Genomic DNA, 16,844 nt, shown 5'->3' with positions numbered 1-16,844 from the left:
CAAATAACCCCTCCCAAGGTTGACCCGCATTGACCAAGGTTGACTGGCGTTGAAAGTGCATAAAACCCTAGGGTACCCGAAGAAAGTACCTAAAACCTTAGGGTATCCTATATATGAAAGTACCTAAAACCCTAGGGTACCCTATGAAAAATGCCTAAACCGCTAAAACCCTATAATAGGAAAGTGCACCCTAAAAACCATGAAAGTGCCAAAAACTCTAAGGTACTCTATGAAAGTGTCTAAAACCTTAGGGTATCCTATGAAAGTTCAACAAAATCGAAAAACATGAAAAATAACATATTTTGTGTTAGCCAAACAAGGCCCTTGTCTCATTTAAGACAATTTAAATGGAAAAAAAGAAATTTTTTTTGTGATAGCCAAACAAAGCCCTTGTCTCATTAAAAGTAATTTTGTCTTTTCACGAACTCTAGACTCTAAAATATTTTTATTAATGAACTCTACACATCACAAAAACTTAGGCTAGACTAAAGCTCCTATGAGGTTGTTTCATTTGGAATTTAGACTAATATGCTGTAATTAAAATACTTTCCTTAATACATACTTATGTAATATTTGGGCTGTTGTCTTTTGTTACTTTTGTGCTAGAACTGAAATGTGTGGAAATGCCATGGACTGAAGCTTTGGGTACGGTTTGGTATTTTGAGAGTATTTTGTTTATTTAAAGTTATCCTCATTTATGTTAAAAATTGAGGGCGTGACACAAACAGTCATATATTATCACTGCTATCCCAATGGTTTGGAGTGCACCGTGCAGTTCAAGCGGGTGTGATCCCATCTTGTTCCTCTCTCTTTTTTTAAATCAGAAAAATAACAATTTATTAGGAGGGGGGGGGAAGAAATTCCAACCAAAAATTAGAAATTACAGCCAATTGGGACCAAAGCCCAAACACACCAAAGGGACAAAGCCCAAAATACCTGTTGGCCTATAATGCCTAGATCAAGACAATAAACACACAAAAAGCCTAGTCCAAGAAAGTGGACTAGATGCAGCCCAAGAAAACCCAAAACCTAAACCCTAGTCTTCTATACAATTTCCAAATCACTCTGACCACCCGCCGTCGCCACCACAACAAATTGAACACCACTAAGCACCACCAAACCACCACTCCAGAACAACTAGGCCACCACTATAAGGACCCATACTTTTCAAAAATTATTTAAAGGTTTATTCGATGTTGGAAGTTGAAGAAAAATATGGAATTTGTAAAGTTTATATGAATTGGGGGTTTATGTGATAAGATTGTTAGTAGCAGTGTGTGGGTAGTTTGTGTATATATAGGTGGGTGGGTGTGTGTGTGTAGGGGATTAAAAATCCCATTCCTCTCTCTCTCTACACACACGACATACCTCCCTCTCTCTCTCTCTCTCTCTCTCTCTCTCTCTCTCTCTCTCTCTCTCACATTTGGCTCTCTCCTCTTTCTCACTTTCCACTCCTCCCAAGCTTTTATGCACCAAAACCCACCAAGATCCACCTCCATTCCACCCCTCAATCGTAGTCTAGAACTTGCATTTCGTGGGTTTCGCTTGGAGAAGGAGTATTCAGTTGATTTCGAAGTTTAGAGAGCTAGGGCTTGCCCAAATTGCATGGGTTTTGATCTTTGACTTCGAGGTAGGGATTTCTTGTTCATTCTATGTGTTTATGAGTGATTTTGTGCCTTAATCATGTCTTGGATCGTTGGATTTTATTGATGTGCTTGCCCTTGATTTTTTGCAGAATCGCTGCTCGTAATGTTGTGGTATCGATACAACATTAAGTGTTGTATAGATACTACAAAGTTAACTTTCGAGGTAGAGAATGTTTTATCGATACAACACTAAAGTTGTATCGATACCAAGACCCCTAAGGACAGTTTTGCTCTTGTTGATCCCACTTCGATTATTTTGACCCCCGATCACTTCTAACACCTCTTAAACGTCTTTAAACCATCTCTAAACTTGATTGCTCGTCCTCCAATGACTAATTGATCGTTCATATTCTTTAGACACTCGTTAAACGTACCCTTAGTATCGTCGTAAACGAAAGATGTACCGAAAAGTTAGTTAGGAGTACCGTAGGTTACAAGGCATTGAGGTGAGTATAATTGGTAGATGTGAGCCTATCTAGTGATCCGAAAGGTAACATAGTAATTCGAGTCCTCATGATTCGTCTTGTTGATCATTCTAAATTCCTTTGGTGCTTGTTCCATGAGATCTATGTATCGATACTAACGGGTAGTATGTCGTAGAGTTATTATGGGTTGGTACATTACGTAGGGTATTGTAATATACTTAGGGGAAAGGTGTGTACTTGTTTATTAGTTGACATTATGATATGGTTGATTGTTTGGAATGCGCTGAATGTGCATGACGAATTGGCATATGAATACGTATTCTCACAACTTGCAATCTTCCCTTATTTTCTACAAGTATGGCTTTATGAGAAGCTAAGGGTATGGCATGCACCAGAGCGGCTTCCCTATAGTTTAGACCACTGCACAGAGCGTCGTGTGACTAGACAGTTTCCAACTAAGGCTACTTGGAGGGCATGGATGGAGACTCGCAAGGGCGATCGGATCCAATGGGTTTGCCCCTGGTATGGTGTTGAGAGCATGACTGCAAGTACCATGAACCATTTTGGAGTAGCAGTGATTGGTATCACTCAAGTTACCTTCTACTTTCCTGCTCGCTTTCAAAGGCAGTTCGGGGCTGAACAAGCCGCAGTCTTGGGTGACCCTGAGTATGTTGTTTCCAAGGTTCATGATGCCAGCTTTCGCAGCAATGTGCTTAGTTTCTGGTCGAATCTAGTGATGCAAGGGGTTGGTGGGAACTCTGCTGACAGGCTATCGGGTTCGTATAAGCGATGGTTGGAGAAAAACATTTTGAAGGAAAAAAGTGCGAAGAGAAGGAAGACATAGAGATTGACAAATTGCTTATGCTTTTCAAAAGATTTTCTTCATTTGATTCTAGCTTTCATAGGTTGGGAATTGTTTGAGCTTGCTTTTCCTTTTTCCTTGAAAATAATAAAATATTTGGATTGCTTTATTGAAAATGCTTTTGCCATGGTTTGGTAGCGAACATGCTTAGGACGGACCTAGAAATTTGGAAGCGATAATGATAACAGTGGCCGAATCTCAATCTAGAGATTGCCTACGTATCCCATGGAGGGAATCAGGCCTTAAACGTAGTTCCTAACAAGATTTGTTTGTTTTTGTTATTGGTTAGGGTTCACTCGAGTATTTTCCTCTCATTTTATGCTTTTGATTTTGCCTAAACCGCCCTTGCGGGTTTTCAGTCTAGCGAGCGCTTTTATTTATGCCTTAGTTGTTGCCTAAGTCGCCCTTGGTGGTTTTCGACCTAGCAGGCTACTCTAATTTTTGCTTGGGTTCGCCCACTCCTATGGTTTTCGTCCCAATGAGCATTTCTCAAGGGTAGTACTTCCTAAGCTTGTCGATATTGACCGGTGTTGCAAATTCCATTCCATCCAAGTCTACAATGTATGCTACCCCTCCAGATAGTATGCATTTGATAGGGTAAGGGCCTCCCCAGTTTGGTCTAAACTTGCCTCTTGGGTCTGAAACGTGGCGACGGACTGCTTTGAGCACCACATCCCCTACCTTGATGTCTCGTGGCTTCACCTTTTTATTGAATGCTCGTGCAATGCGGTGTTGATACCCTTGCACATGGTATAACGGTTTAAACCTTCTTTCATCTAGCAATGCTAACTCATCATAGCGGTTTTGAACCCAGTCTTCTTCGATCATTCCAGTTTTAGCCAGAACCCTTTGTGAGGGTAGCTCTAGTTTGATTAGCAAGACATCTTCCATCCCATAGACTAGGGAATAGGGAGTAGCTCCAGCTGAAGTCCTTTCAGTGGTTTGATAACCCCACGTTGCTAGTGGTAGCATTTCTGGCCAGTCTATGTAGGTGTCACTAGTCTTCCGCAGAATTCTCTTGATGTTCTTGTTTGCAGCCTCAATTGCTCCATTGGTTTGAGGTCGATAAGTAGATGACTGATGATTCTGTATCCCAAATTCAGCAAAGAGCTTCTTTGTCGCTCCTTTGAAATGCGACCCATTGTCACAAATGAACTTGTGAGGTACACCATACCGATAAATGATATTGGTGCGGATGAACTTGGCCACATGAGTGGCTTTGAGGGTAGCATAAGAAGCTGCTTCTACCCATTTGGTGAAGTAGTCGATGGCTACTAGGATGAACTAATGCTTGTATTTTCCCTTTCGATTTATACTCCTAATGACGTCTATCCCCCAAGTGGAGAATGGCCAAGGGGATGTCATGCTATATAATTCCGTAGGGGGAATACACATGCGATCAGCATGGGTTTAGCATTTGTAGCATCGGCGGACATAGTCAGCACAGTCGGCTTCCATTGTAGTCCAGTAGTATTCCTGACGCAGGATTTTCTTTGCCATTGTTGCTCCATTCATGTGCGGCCCACAAATTCCTTCATGTATTTCCTCCATTACCTTACGGTTTTCTTCCATGGTGACGCAAAGTTGATTGGGGCCTAGGTATGCTTTTCAATACAATGCTCCTCCGCAAACTACAAATCGAGCGGCAAACTTTCACAGAGCCATCTTGTTCTTTGAGGTGGCTTCAGAGGGATACTCTCATTCTTCTAGAAATTTCTGCACGTCTTCGTACCATGGTTTCCCATCATATCCTCACCTTCCTCAGTGAAGGCGCACTTGCATGCCGGTTTGACCTTCTATTCGATCATGAGGGGCCACATTGTGAATCCCAAGGGTATTTCGACCATAGAGGCTAGTGTTGCCAGTGCATCTGCAAAGCTATTGCTCACTCGTGGAGTGTGCGTGAAGATGACTGACTCAAATTATGGAATTAGATCTTCCAGCACAGAGTGGTATAGCTTCAACGTATCTTCCTTGACCTTCTAGTCTCCTCTCGCTTGGGACACCATCAGGTTTGAATCTCCAATGACTTCCACCCTTTTTGCCCCTAGTTCTAGGAGTGCCTCCATTCCAGCAATGCAGGCTTCGTACTCAGCTTCATTGTTGGTGACTTCAAACCTCAATTTATATGATAGAGGGATATGAGAGTTGTTTAGGGAAACTAGCAATACCCCTATGCCATATCCACGTTCGTTTGATGCTCCATCGAAGTAAAGCTGCTAGGTGTCATCTAGGTGTCATCTAAGAGACATAAGATGTCTTCGTCGGGGAACATGAAGTCTTCTACATCAGCCTCTGTCACGGGGTGATCTGCCAAGAATTCGGCCACTTTTACTGATTTCCTTGTCATGTATTTGAGGTCGAATTCTGCTAACAGCAATAACCACCTAGCTAGCGTTCCGATAAGTGTTGGCTTCTCAAAAAGATATTTGATTGGGTCTAAACGAGAAACCAGCACTACCGGATGTACAAGTAGGTAGTGCCTTAGTTTCTTTGTGGCCCATACTAGCCCCCAGCAGGTTTTCTCCAAGGGAGTGTACCTTGTTTCATAGTCCATCATTTTCTTGCTGAGGTAGTATATGGCGCACTCTACTTTGGCATCGTTTTCTTATGCTAGCATACATCCCATGGATGTGTCCGTCACTGAGAGATACAGAATCAATGGTTTCCCAAGGATGGGTGGTGATAATACAGGAGGATTTTGAAGATACTCTTTGATTTCCTCGAATGCTTATTGACAGTCCTGGGTCCATTCAAAATCAGTGCCTTTCTTCAAAAGCTTGAAGAGAGGTTCACAGGTGGCTGTGAGCTTTGAAATGAACCTGCTGATGAGCTGTACTTTCCCCAGAAAGCTCCTTACTTCCTTCTCTGTCTTTGGTGATGTTATTTCCATGATAGCCTGTATCTTGGAAGGGTCCACTTCGACTCCCCTTTGAGTGATAAGGAATCTTAGCATTTTACCAGCCGTTACCCCAAAAGTGCATTTTTGAGGATTAAGACGTAACTTGTATTGCCTAATTCTCTCAAAGAACTTTTGAAGTGCTTCATAGTGTCCTTCCCTTTCCTTTGATTTGACTATCATATCATTGACATATACCTCGTCTTCTTTGTGCATCATGTCATGCAGCAGTGTTGTCGCCATCCTTTGGTAAGTGGCTCCAGCGTTCTTCAAAACGAATGGCATCACTCGGTAGCAATAGGTTCCCCACGGCATGGTGAAGGTGGTATTCTCTCTATCTTCAGGAGATATTAGAATCTGATTATACCCAGAAAACCCATCCATGAAAGATAGCAGTGCATGCCCTGCGGTGTTGTCCACAAGTTCGTCTATGTGTTGCAATGGAAAGTCATCCTTTGGACTGGCCTTTTTGAGATCTCAAAAATCTACACAGACCCTGATTCCCCCAATTTTCTTCGGCACTGGAACAATGTTGGCTACCCATTATGGATACTTAGTGACTATGAGAAAACCAGCATTGATTTGTTTAGTGACTTCTTCTTTTATCTTTAGGACCCAATCAGGGCGCATACGTCTTAGCTTTTGTTTAACAGGTTTTGCATCAGGATGGAGGGGAATTTTGTGCTAAACAATTTCGGGGTCTATTCCAGACATGTCCTCATAAGACCAAGCAAAAACATCTTTGTATTCTTTCAGCAAAAAGATTAGTTTTTCACTTTGTTGAGAAGATAGTGTTTCACCAATTTTAACTAGTTTGGGCTTATTTTCAGAGCCTATGTTTGTTGTGATTATTTCCTCAGAAAAAGGTTTGGCATGCCTCTCTTCTTCTCTCTTGATGAATTCTAGAATTTCTTTTGGAATTTCTTCCTCAAAATTTGGATTGTCAGAATCCACACAGTTAATCATGGGCAAGGTGAAATACTCTAAATCTTACTTCTCATTGCTAAAGTTGTCAAAAGACATTTCGGAATCGAATTCAAAATAAATGTCGTGCCTTGGTGTTTTGACCAAGTTTTCCTCAATAGACTCAATGGTTTGAAAAGATGAAAAGCTAGACTCGGATTGAGTTGACTCGAAGTCGGAATCGAAATTGGAATTAAAATCGAAATCAGCATTTTTCATTTTGCATTTTAGAGTGTGTTCCACGGTCCAGTTAGGGTAAGCCCCTTTTCCAGCATCCACAATCACCTCAGAGCAGTCTTTTTCCTCACCAAGGTTGATAATCAGCACTTCACTGTCATCTTGATTCGCACTTTCATCACTGTCTCCCTACAAGTCTTGAAGGGCCATTTGATTTGCTATTTGCTATTATTTCCTCTAGTTGAACTTCAATCTCTGCTTCGTCGTTGTTGTCGACTCTTCATGTGCCAACAAATCCCCACCAATTATCAAAGCTATCCGTGATGGGGTGGATTACCCTTTTTTCATCGTCGGTGACCCCCTCATCAAAGAGTAGGTTCAGTGATATCTTGTCTAGTGGATCATTGTCAACAGGCACTTCTTCCTTTGCGTCTTTGACTTCAAAGTTGTCGGCTTCGTCTATTGGCCAATAGTCGTTGGTGGGTGCATAAGGGTCGTAGAAATAGATTGGGACCCTGCGAAACCCTTCTTCTTCGATTATGTCTTCTATCTCTTCATCATCGATTGTTCTTGCGAACATGACATGATCATTTTCAATGATAATTACCATAGGCTTTGGTCGATCCACTGGAGTGACGTATTTGGATGGGTCAAAGATCTTGGCAATAGGATGGAGTGGCCTAGACAGCTTGGTGACAGCTTGAAAGTGCGAATCAAACATGAATAGTGACACAACCATTTTTCCTGAAAAATTTTGCTTTAGTTAGATTGGTTTAGCTTACCCACTTTCATTCGATCTTAAGAGGCCCCGAAGGTTTAACCTACAAAAGAAAACTTTACAACATACATATATACAATTGGTGTGAGGAAGAACTTTTACAAACAAATGCAAGTAGGTTACTAGCCTGTAGGTTCCTGTCTTAGTTTGATAAGTTCTATGGCTTTCTAACACATGTAAGGTTTGGATAGTCTCAAGGGTGCTCCGTTGTCAAATGGCACCAGTCCTCTCATTAGCCCATCATAGGCGACAATTGGACGGTTTCCTTTTTGATATACCACTGGGTACAAGTGACTGTGGCGCTTGCTGGAACCCCTAACATAGCCCGTGACATGCCGGGGCATTAGATGAACTCAATGAGGTTGCCCGCTCGATGCATATGATAAATGAATTAAATAAAACATGTGTTTGTCTTATGTCAAACTTTCTGGTTGCGGCTCTCAAGTCCCCAGCGGAGTCGCCAAAAACTGTAGACACCTCCCGAAGCAGGGCATCTCCATATAGATTGATTGTTGTTGTTTGTTTGGTTGTTTGCTTCATAAACCAAGATCGTGGATATTCCCATGACTTGGAACATCACCACACGATAGCGGTTATCATCAAAACAGATTCGCCACCTAGTTTTTAAAACTAGGAAAAACATGTAGAGATTCTGGGTGCGGGAGCCAAAAGTACAATAGGGGGAAGGTGTTAGGCACCCCTCTTTGCCCAGTCGTGAGACTGGCCCATAGTTGTTCGACATATGATTAACACATATTTTGTTTAACTCTAAGCACATAAACTGATTATTAGCCTTTAACAGTTGATATGGTGAGCCAAGACAGTAATTGAAACATCCATCGAAAAAGCAGAATAAAACAAATCTATTCTAGGGAGATGGATCCCGCGGCCGGTGAATAGATGTCACGGCCGAAAGATCCTCTTGGTTTAATGTATCAGCCGATGGATCAAAAACCTAGCCGATGTTCTTCCTCACACCAGACCAGACGATTAATAGAAAATCAAAACGTTACGATTAATGTAAAGAATTGAAATTAAATCAAACCATTGGCCCCTGGGCCTCACCACCTTGATTCCTTAGTTGCTTGATTGCTTCGGATTTGATGAGATTGACTGATTTGCTTCTCGGGAAACCTTAGGGTTAGAGTTTGAACTTCGGGATTTGGATCGTTGGATTGCCTTCGGAAGGTTACGGGTTTTGCAAAGGGGATTTAAAAGAGTATGTATGCAGAATTTCATGGCTTTTGGGGGTGATTGAATGTATCAATTGTATATATTTTTCGGAACCAAAGGCCCCTTTATATAGGCACCGGATGACATCACTCTAACCAATCACATTGCACGATTAAAATTGGAATTACAGGGCAACTCTAACTCCTCATGGTAATCTCCTTACGTAGCCCGAACGCGTCGAAATTTGGCTGCTAGGGTTTTGATGATTGGATCAAACGTATGACAGAACATTCCAAAATCTGGAAAATAGACGATCTGGCGGCCGAATAATGGATCTGGAGGCTGAGTGAACGATTAAGCGGCCGAAGGATAGACCTAGTGGCTGAAAGATCAATCTCTCAGGGGAGATGTTCAAGCAACAAGTTTCACAGGTGAAGAAATGATGGTGAGGCCATGAGATCAATGTTACGGCCGAAAGATAGATTTTCCTGAGATACTGTATTTCTGTCTAAAAGGTTTTTTGGCTCTAGATTGAGTAATCTAAGTGGCTAAAAGTACTCACCAAAAGTCCTAAGGTTCACAAGAAGTAAATCAGCAATCACTGTATCCATTCATCATCGGGATGGTCCCCAATGTGGGACTTGAAATAATTATTAGGCCAAATTGGGGTGTCTACATGGGTATCACCATGGACATTCGGTGAGATGACCGGACCATGTGCGAAACATGCGAAAATAGTGATTGATGATATACGGGTTATTATGTGATGTGAAATTCCGCGAACCGGAGAATGATGATATATGGATTACTGTGTGATTTTCAAGAAAAGGGATAAATGATTGATTCTATCAAGATTTTGAAAAGAAAGGATTTCAGTATTGGAAAAAGGATTTTTAATAAAAATACTCCAGTATTCATGGGCAAATCAACGGTCTCCGGTATTTGGGTACAAATCAACGGATTTCGGTATTTAAGCTTGAATTAATGGAACTTGACCCATATGGGTTTTGTATTTCTCTACATCATTTGCAAACAAAAAAAAGGAAGTTTTATGGAAACAGAGTTTGATTACCGTCAATGGGAAGTTGAGAAAGATTGTGGTGTTCATATGAGGAGTAATGAAATGGTTGAGAATGATCTGTTGTAGATTTATTTAGATTGATGTGAGTTTTATTAATGTTTCTAGTTTGACATGTGAATAGTTAGGAATACTAAGACATCCAGAACACTGTGGTCATAGTCTGCCTGTTCTTTGTAGCTAACCCATGTTCCTCATGTTCGTTTATTGAAATTCATTCACTATTGGTGCATACTTCATCGCATTTTCACATAGCCTAAGTAAAAATTTCTGTACTGGGCCAGTGTAGCTCAAATCTTCATCATTTTCAGGTACAAATCCCAATCAATAGCTCGCATGCATTGAGTGCTTGGATGAAGAAGAATACTTTTTGAAAGCTATCTTGTGTAGTTACTTAATCATCTTTATAATAACTTTCTTTTGGATAAAGATGTGTTTGTAACTAATTTCTACGGATTTCCTTTTGACTGAAATAGTTGTAACCTCTAAACTTATTCTCACTCGTACTTAAGTAAATTTCGGCCAAAGTGCCATTGATATAATCTCTTTAGACTTTGAAGTTGGATTTGCAAGTGGAATTTATGAGAACTATGGACTCTTTTGGGTATTATTCTAAGTAAATGCAAGATTCTCCTTTTGAAAGATTTACTTATTTATGTTCAAAATCGAGGACATGACAACCACCACTGGAGAAGCAGGTGTTAACAGAAAAACTAAATATGCCGCGAAGCACTCAACCTAGCCGTTAGGCAAAAACCGAGCCACCCAGCAGCGAGCTCGGTGGGACGCCATGCCGGCCAACAACCCAGGCTCCGCTAGATCCACCACACTGCTAGGCAAAACACATGTTGCCAGGAGCACACCAGCCGGGAGATCAGAAAATGGAGCAGAAGAAGCACGGCCGAGAATGGTGCAGCGACAAGATGTTCAGCCCTGAGAGGAAACGACACAGAACACTAGGTTAGGGGGTCAAAAAATAGAATGAGAAGGTGAGAGACAAAGTGACCGAAAACCCTTACCGAGGTCGCCTCCGCTGCCGTCCAAAAAACCCCAACAACGATCGCTGAGAAGCTGCCATTTCGACCCCCACAAACAACCAGGAGAAGCCCGAACATCAAGATCCATAACTCTAGCACCGACCACCATCATCGCCGCCTCCAGCCACCTCGTTACCTCGCCGGACATTTTGAATAGTAAAGAAACAAAGAAGATCAGAAACGGGATAAGTGGTTTTTAAAAAGAAATTGGAGAGAAATTGTTCCTCGTTTTATGATTTGAGCCGATAATTTTACAGGATCTGAAATGTTTGGATGGGAATAATTCGGACTGCTAGTCCCAATTGAGAAAACAATCCACACATCAATGCCTACAAAATGGACGGCTTGATCACCAAATCAAGAACGCACACACTTGGACTACACTACGTAACCTAAACCTTGAACAGCAGAGAAGCCTATTCCATTTTTAAATGCAAAGTGGGACTTCATAGGTTTAGACCTTATTCACTGAATCTTTCAGAATGCTTTGCAATCGCACTCTCAATCCTCGCACTCACTCTCGGTTTCGCAAATTTTAGTAAGTTGGGATACATTTGAAAGACGCTTTCATGCTCTCACTCGATCCACTCATGCACGCAAATTATGTGATTTAGGTTTAGACATCCATTACCCAAGCTTGCCACACAACAGTCATCCTCAATAATTCTTGCCAATCTATAACAGGTCCAGTCCCAAACAAATTGCAGAGGGCTGTGGCCCCATAAAACTGTTAAATAACCGAAGAGAATTCAATCGACAGCCAATAATCCTCAAAACAGCGTGCAAGTAAGCTACAAGCATGATCATAACAAGCACATTCCCCAAACTTCAATCACCATACCCAGTATATAATTTCAACTTTTCCTCATAAACAAGGAGAGGTTGCACCAAAAACTCACACAACTCCAGGATTAGAAGGCGGGAAAATCCCATAATACGATCTATGAGATTCAGCAAAAAGGAGACCTAAACATTTCTTCTGTTCAGTAAGCAGAAAAATCCATATCCAAGGGCCAAATCGAAAAGTAAAATGATACTGGATCAGAATCACATTGTGACAAAATGGAACCACATTTTTATTCAAATATTACATAAGGAGAAACCATACAGGAGACAGACAGATTGCAGAGAATACAGTTCATAAGCCAGTGGAGCCTGCAAAAAAAAAAAAAAAAAAAGGGCTTGGTATAAAAAACAAACCCTCCAAAGAGGAAGGTTGTCACGGCAGACCGGAAGAACCGTTGCCACAGCCAAAGCCCACGAATGCAAGGCCTGCAAACTAGGAACTGACAAAAGCAACCATAGACGAAGTGGACACAAGGAGACTTGACCCACTTCCCAAAAGGGAAAACAGAAACCCAATCATCATGTGAGGAATGCAAAAGGATTCAACAGCTCAGATGACTAGGTAAAACTGAACGAGAACACACATTGTGACAAGATAGCTGATAGAAAGCTTAGCATAAGCTATAGCTAAAACACTAGACCCCCAAACACAACAAGAGAACGACCATGGGAAATAATTGCTAGAACCAGAACCTAGAGCAGTATTCTCAGGGACGTATGGCCACGAAGAATGAGGCGAAACCTATTTTCAAGGTGCCAAAAATCTTCGAACAGCATCACCATAGAAGGAATGCTGCAAAAAAAGTGTCATAGGGGCCATATCCCCTGGAAAAAAGGAACCAGGTCATTAGACTACAATAAGACCCATATCTGATGGACCCAAAAACTACGATTTGACGCCACCCACAAAGTTACTAGACTGAAACTCCCAAATATGTCCACCAACCCCTTTACTTGGAAATCCATAGTCTCAGAAAGGGAGAATTCGATATCAATACCACTTAGGAGAGGATATCACAGCGCCAGAGGCACTCCACAAGCAGGTCAACCATGCTGCTGCTTATTGCATTTGTGTGCTGGATGTTCAATCCCAGAAGAGTTCGGCCCATTTTTAGCAAGCAAGGCAAGCTCTTGTCTGACATGAAAGAGCAACCCGAAATCGAAAGGATCTGCAAATTGAGCTGCACCGCACAAGCCAAGGCTGCAAGACCAGAATCAGTAACTGCAGACTTGGAAACATCAAGTTCTCTTAACAATGAGCAATGCTCAGCAATCGCTACCAAGCTTTCATCAGTGATATGTTTGCAACCATCCAGATTAAGCAGTTCAAGAGTGGAGCCATGCGACTTCGTAATGACGGAGATAACCTTATCTGACAAATTTACACATCCACTTAGATTAACCTTCGATAGACCAGCCTCACAGATTTCAATGAGAGGGAGAAGCCCTTCGTCAGTAATTCCATGGAGCCCATTGAGGTCCACATACTGGAGTTGGGGGCACAATTTACCCAAAATAGCCAAACTAAAATCGCCAAATCCAAGACAGTTATGGATTGACAAAGATTGCAAGGAAGCGCATTGTGCCATCAAAGGGAATCCAAAAGGCGAGTCCTTAAACCCTAAGCAGTTTGCTAGAGCAAGAGCCTTCAATCTGCCAGTACAATTTACAAGAACACCAAAAAACCCAGATTGGGTAACCCTATGGCATTCCTCTAATTGCAGGCTCTCAAGCGACTGTGCGACTTTGGCAAAAGAAACCAATCCAATGTCGGATAAGAGCGCACATTTATGTAGGCAAAACCGTTTCAGATTTGGGCAACCTTTGCCCATGGCTTCCAGCCCTAAATCAGTAACTCCATGGCAAGAAGTAAGTGTAAAGGATCTCAACTTCGGCAAACCCTGACCATTGCCCATGACCCAGAAACCCTTCTCACTTACGTACTGAAGGTCACAGAGAAATAAGTCTGTAACTCCCTTGCCATAGTGTCCAATAACAGCAAGAGACATGTCACTGATGTTCAAAGCCTGAAGCTTCAACTTAGTCAAAATATTACCTGCCAATGACAGGAGACTTGCAATTCCTTGATCACTAACAAGAGGGCAGTTTTTGATAGAGATGGACCTCAAGCTGCGGCAGTAAGTCCCAACGGCTTGAAGGCTTTCGTTCCCTATGTTTGAACACGAATCAATAGTTACAGACATCAGGTTGGGACAGTTCTTAGCAATGGCCAACAAGGCTTTATTGGAAATATTTGGGCAGTGGGAAAGGTCAAGCTTTTCTAATAAGCAACATCCATTGGCAATCTCAACTAGGCCTTCATCTCCAACAGACGATACATTCCACAGAGAAAGAACCTTTAAAGAACGGCAGGAACTAGCAATTGCTTTGAGGCCAAGGTTAGTGACCCCACAAGTAGAATTGCTTCCTCTAACAAAAAGCTTACCCAATCCTCCGCAGTGACCAGTTCCAACAGCGATGGCTGCAAGTCTTACATCTGTTCCTTTCTTCCCTTCTAAACACCTGGAAAGGCATCCATCAGCCTCTAGCTCTTGATCTTCACCCTCAACTCCAACTTTAGTACCAATGCTCCCACCCTTTTTATCACACAGAGTCAGTTTTTTCTCCATTTCCAAAGATGGAGCTGCTTCCTTGGAACAGATTTCGTCCCTACGGATGTTGCTTAGAAGCATAAGCCATCTTTTGGAAACACTAGCGCAGATGCTTTTCTCTTTGCCTTGTGGGAGGCGTCTCAAGACCTCAAAGAGGCATTCATCAGGAAGCACATCAATGGAGGGTGACTGCTTCTCAACAAAGATTTCATCACTGAATACAAAAGGGGCACTGATGCAGGACCTCTTGCGCGGTGTAAAAAAGATGTCCACATGATTCCCAAGGGACAAAAAGAGTCTCGACTCCTTGAGATTTGGGTATATTGACCCCCCAGGAAACAAATTAGCATGTCCTGCAAGAAATGAGTGGAACATCAGCTAAGCAAAGGAGTTTAAAACAGAACATAAACAAAACAAAAGCTATTAAATTCCAACAACATGTGCAAATTTGATTGACATTTAGATGCAAGGCATATTAGATGAATATATCTTGGCATCACAGTCCGTGAAATACAGTAAAGCTAATATAACATTGATCTGGTTCTCTCAGATGAATATAACATACCTAGCCTAAATATTTAGAATAAATCTTTCTCATAAAAGCATAAACAAAATTAAAACTACTACCAGTTTTTGTTTATGAATTCCTACTTATACAAAGGAATACCTAAGAAGGACATAAGAAACAACATCCATAGTCCATCCATTAAAAAAAGTATCCAGATTCCTGTACTAATAATTTTACCAGATCTGTACAGACCTTGTAATTGCAAAGTAGCAATCACATTAAACTAAAGTCCATCTGTATAATACAATCTACTAGGCCATGTCCAACCCTTGCAACCTTTACCATCCAATTTGAATGATATATTTCTCAAGAAAAACTTGATTTGACAAAAACACTCCAAAGGTTCTACATCAATTTTTCTAAAACAATTCCCAACTTAACCCAAAATCCTTTTAATCATTCTTATCCCAATCAAAACCCAATTTACCAACTTCTTAGAAACAATTGCATGTTCCAATCCCCACACTAGCAAACATTTCACCATTTTTTCTTTAAAAAAAAAACTTCTAAAGCTTATCCCCCCCAAGCTTGTGTCTTCTTGTTAAAGGATTGGAACACAATCAAGAGTAAAAAAACAACTGGAACACAAATTCTCGATCATATATATATGCATACATGTACAGAAACACCGAACTATAAAGTATAAACACCATCACACAAGTATACATATTTCTACGTAACAAACCATATCAAAAAGAGCATTAGCAAATCGAGCTCAAAAGACAGGAAACGAAGGGGAAAAAAACAACCCTAACAGATTGGAGGAATGCTTACCAGCGAAATCGAAGAGCTTCGACATGTGTAGAGCTGGAAAATCCTGGGCAGGTCGAAGAACTCTCCTAGATCGAAGAGATCAAAAAAGAGCAAATTAAGAAGGGCAAAGGAGACGGAGTAGTAGAATAGAGATCCAGGCGACAAATGCATCAGATGTGAAATGGGCAGCTGGAAGTCATCTGAAACCCTGTTAACTAGTTAGGGCAAAAAAAAGGAGCAAAGAGAAGAGGAAGATAAAATGGGTTGGACGTTACGATCTGTGTGTAAAACTGGATTATCTCTCTTTCATTGTCAAGGTGGGGACAGTGGGACTAGAGAGAGAGAGAGAGAGAGAGAGAGAGAGAGGGGTACATGCATTGAACCTGAAGGCAGGTATGGTTCAACGTTTCTATCTTTTTTTCCTTTTTTATTTTGTGTGTTTTTGTTCGTTTTTAAAATTTTTATTAAATTTTTTTGAATTTTTTTTACATTAATCATCCATCATGATAAGAGGAACCAAAAGAGTAAAAAAATTATTATCAGAAGTAAAAAATTCACTAAAAACGAAAAAAAAATATCAAACAGATGTCGCTTTTATCTAAAGGATCGTCTTATATGAATTCTTTTCAACATTGGTTCATATTTTTATACTTTTATGATTTCTTTCGTCGAGATGAATGATTAATCTTAAAAATTACAATGAAAAAGTTAAACTAAAAACTATAAAAAATAAAAATATTGAAAAAAGTTATGGACAAAAAAGTTCACAAATATGCAACCTAATCTCACTCCTTCCATGATATTAGAGCTGTCCAACAGATGAACCGAACCATCTAATCCGCCCAATTCGCACCAAACTGAACCAAACCGAGGCATGCTAAAGATAGATACGGATCTAAAAATACTAATTTTGGCGGATCCGGTTTGGTTCGGTTCTGCCCAATCCGCAATGTTCCTATTTCTCTTCCGAAGATTATGGATGATGTTGAGTAATTTGAACAAAATTCCATCGGTAATAGTAATAAAC

The 16,844-nt window shown here is 41.0% G+C and overlaps 1 protein-coding gene across 1 annotated transcript; it reads right to left on the bottom strand.

Moving 5' to 3' along the window:
- Positions 1-12,056: 12,056 nt before the first annotated feature.
- Positions 12,057-16,133, bottom strand: LOC131333413 (EIN3-binding F-box protein 1-like). The gene is made up of 2 exons (XM_058367915.1): positions 15,839-16,133; positions 12,057-14,849 (listed from the first exon to the last, which is right to left on the bottom strand). The coding sequence occupies exons 1-2, from the start codon at positions 15,861-15,863 to the stop codon at positions 12,886-12,888; spliced, it is 1,989 nt and encodes a 662-aa protein (XP_058223898.1). The 5' UTR covers positions 15,864-16,133; the 3' UTR covers positions 12,057-12,885.
- Between the last annotated feature and the right edge of the window lie 711 nt (positions 16,134-16,844).

The sequence above is a fragment of the Rhododendron vialii genome, chromosome 7a (assembly GCF_030253575.1).
Source record: "Rhododendron vialii isolate Sample 1 chromosome 7a, ASM3025357v1".
Classification (NCBI taxonomy): Eukaryota; Viridiplantae; Streptophyta; class Magnoliopsida; order Ericales; family Ericaceae; genus Rhododendron; species Rhododendron vialii.
This window is presented reverse-complemented; position numbering and strand designations above follow the sequence as displayed.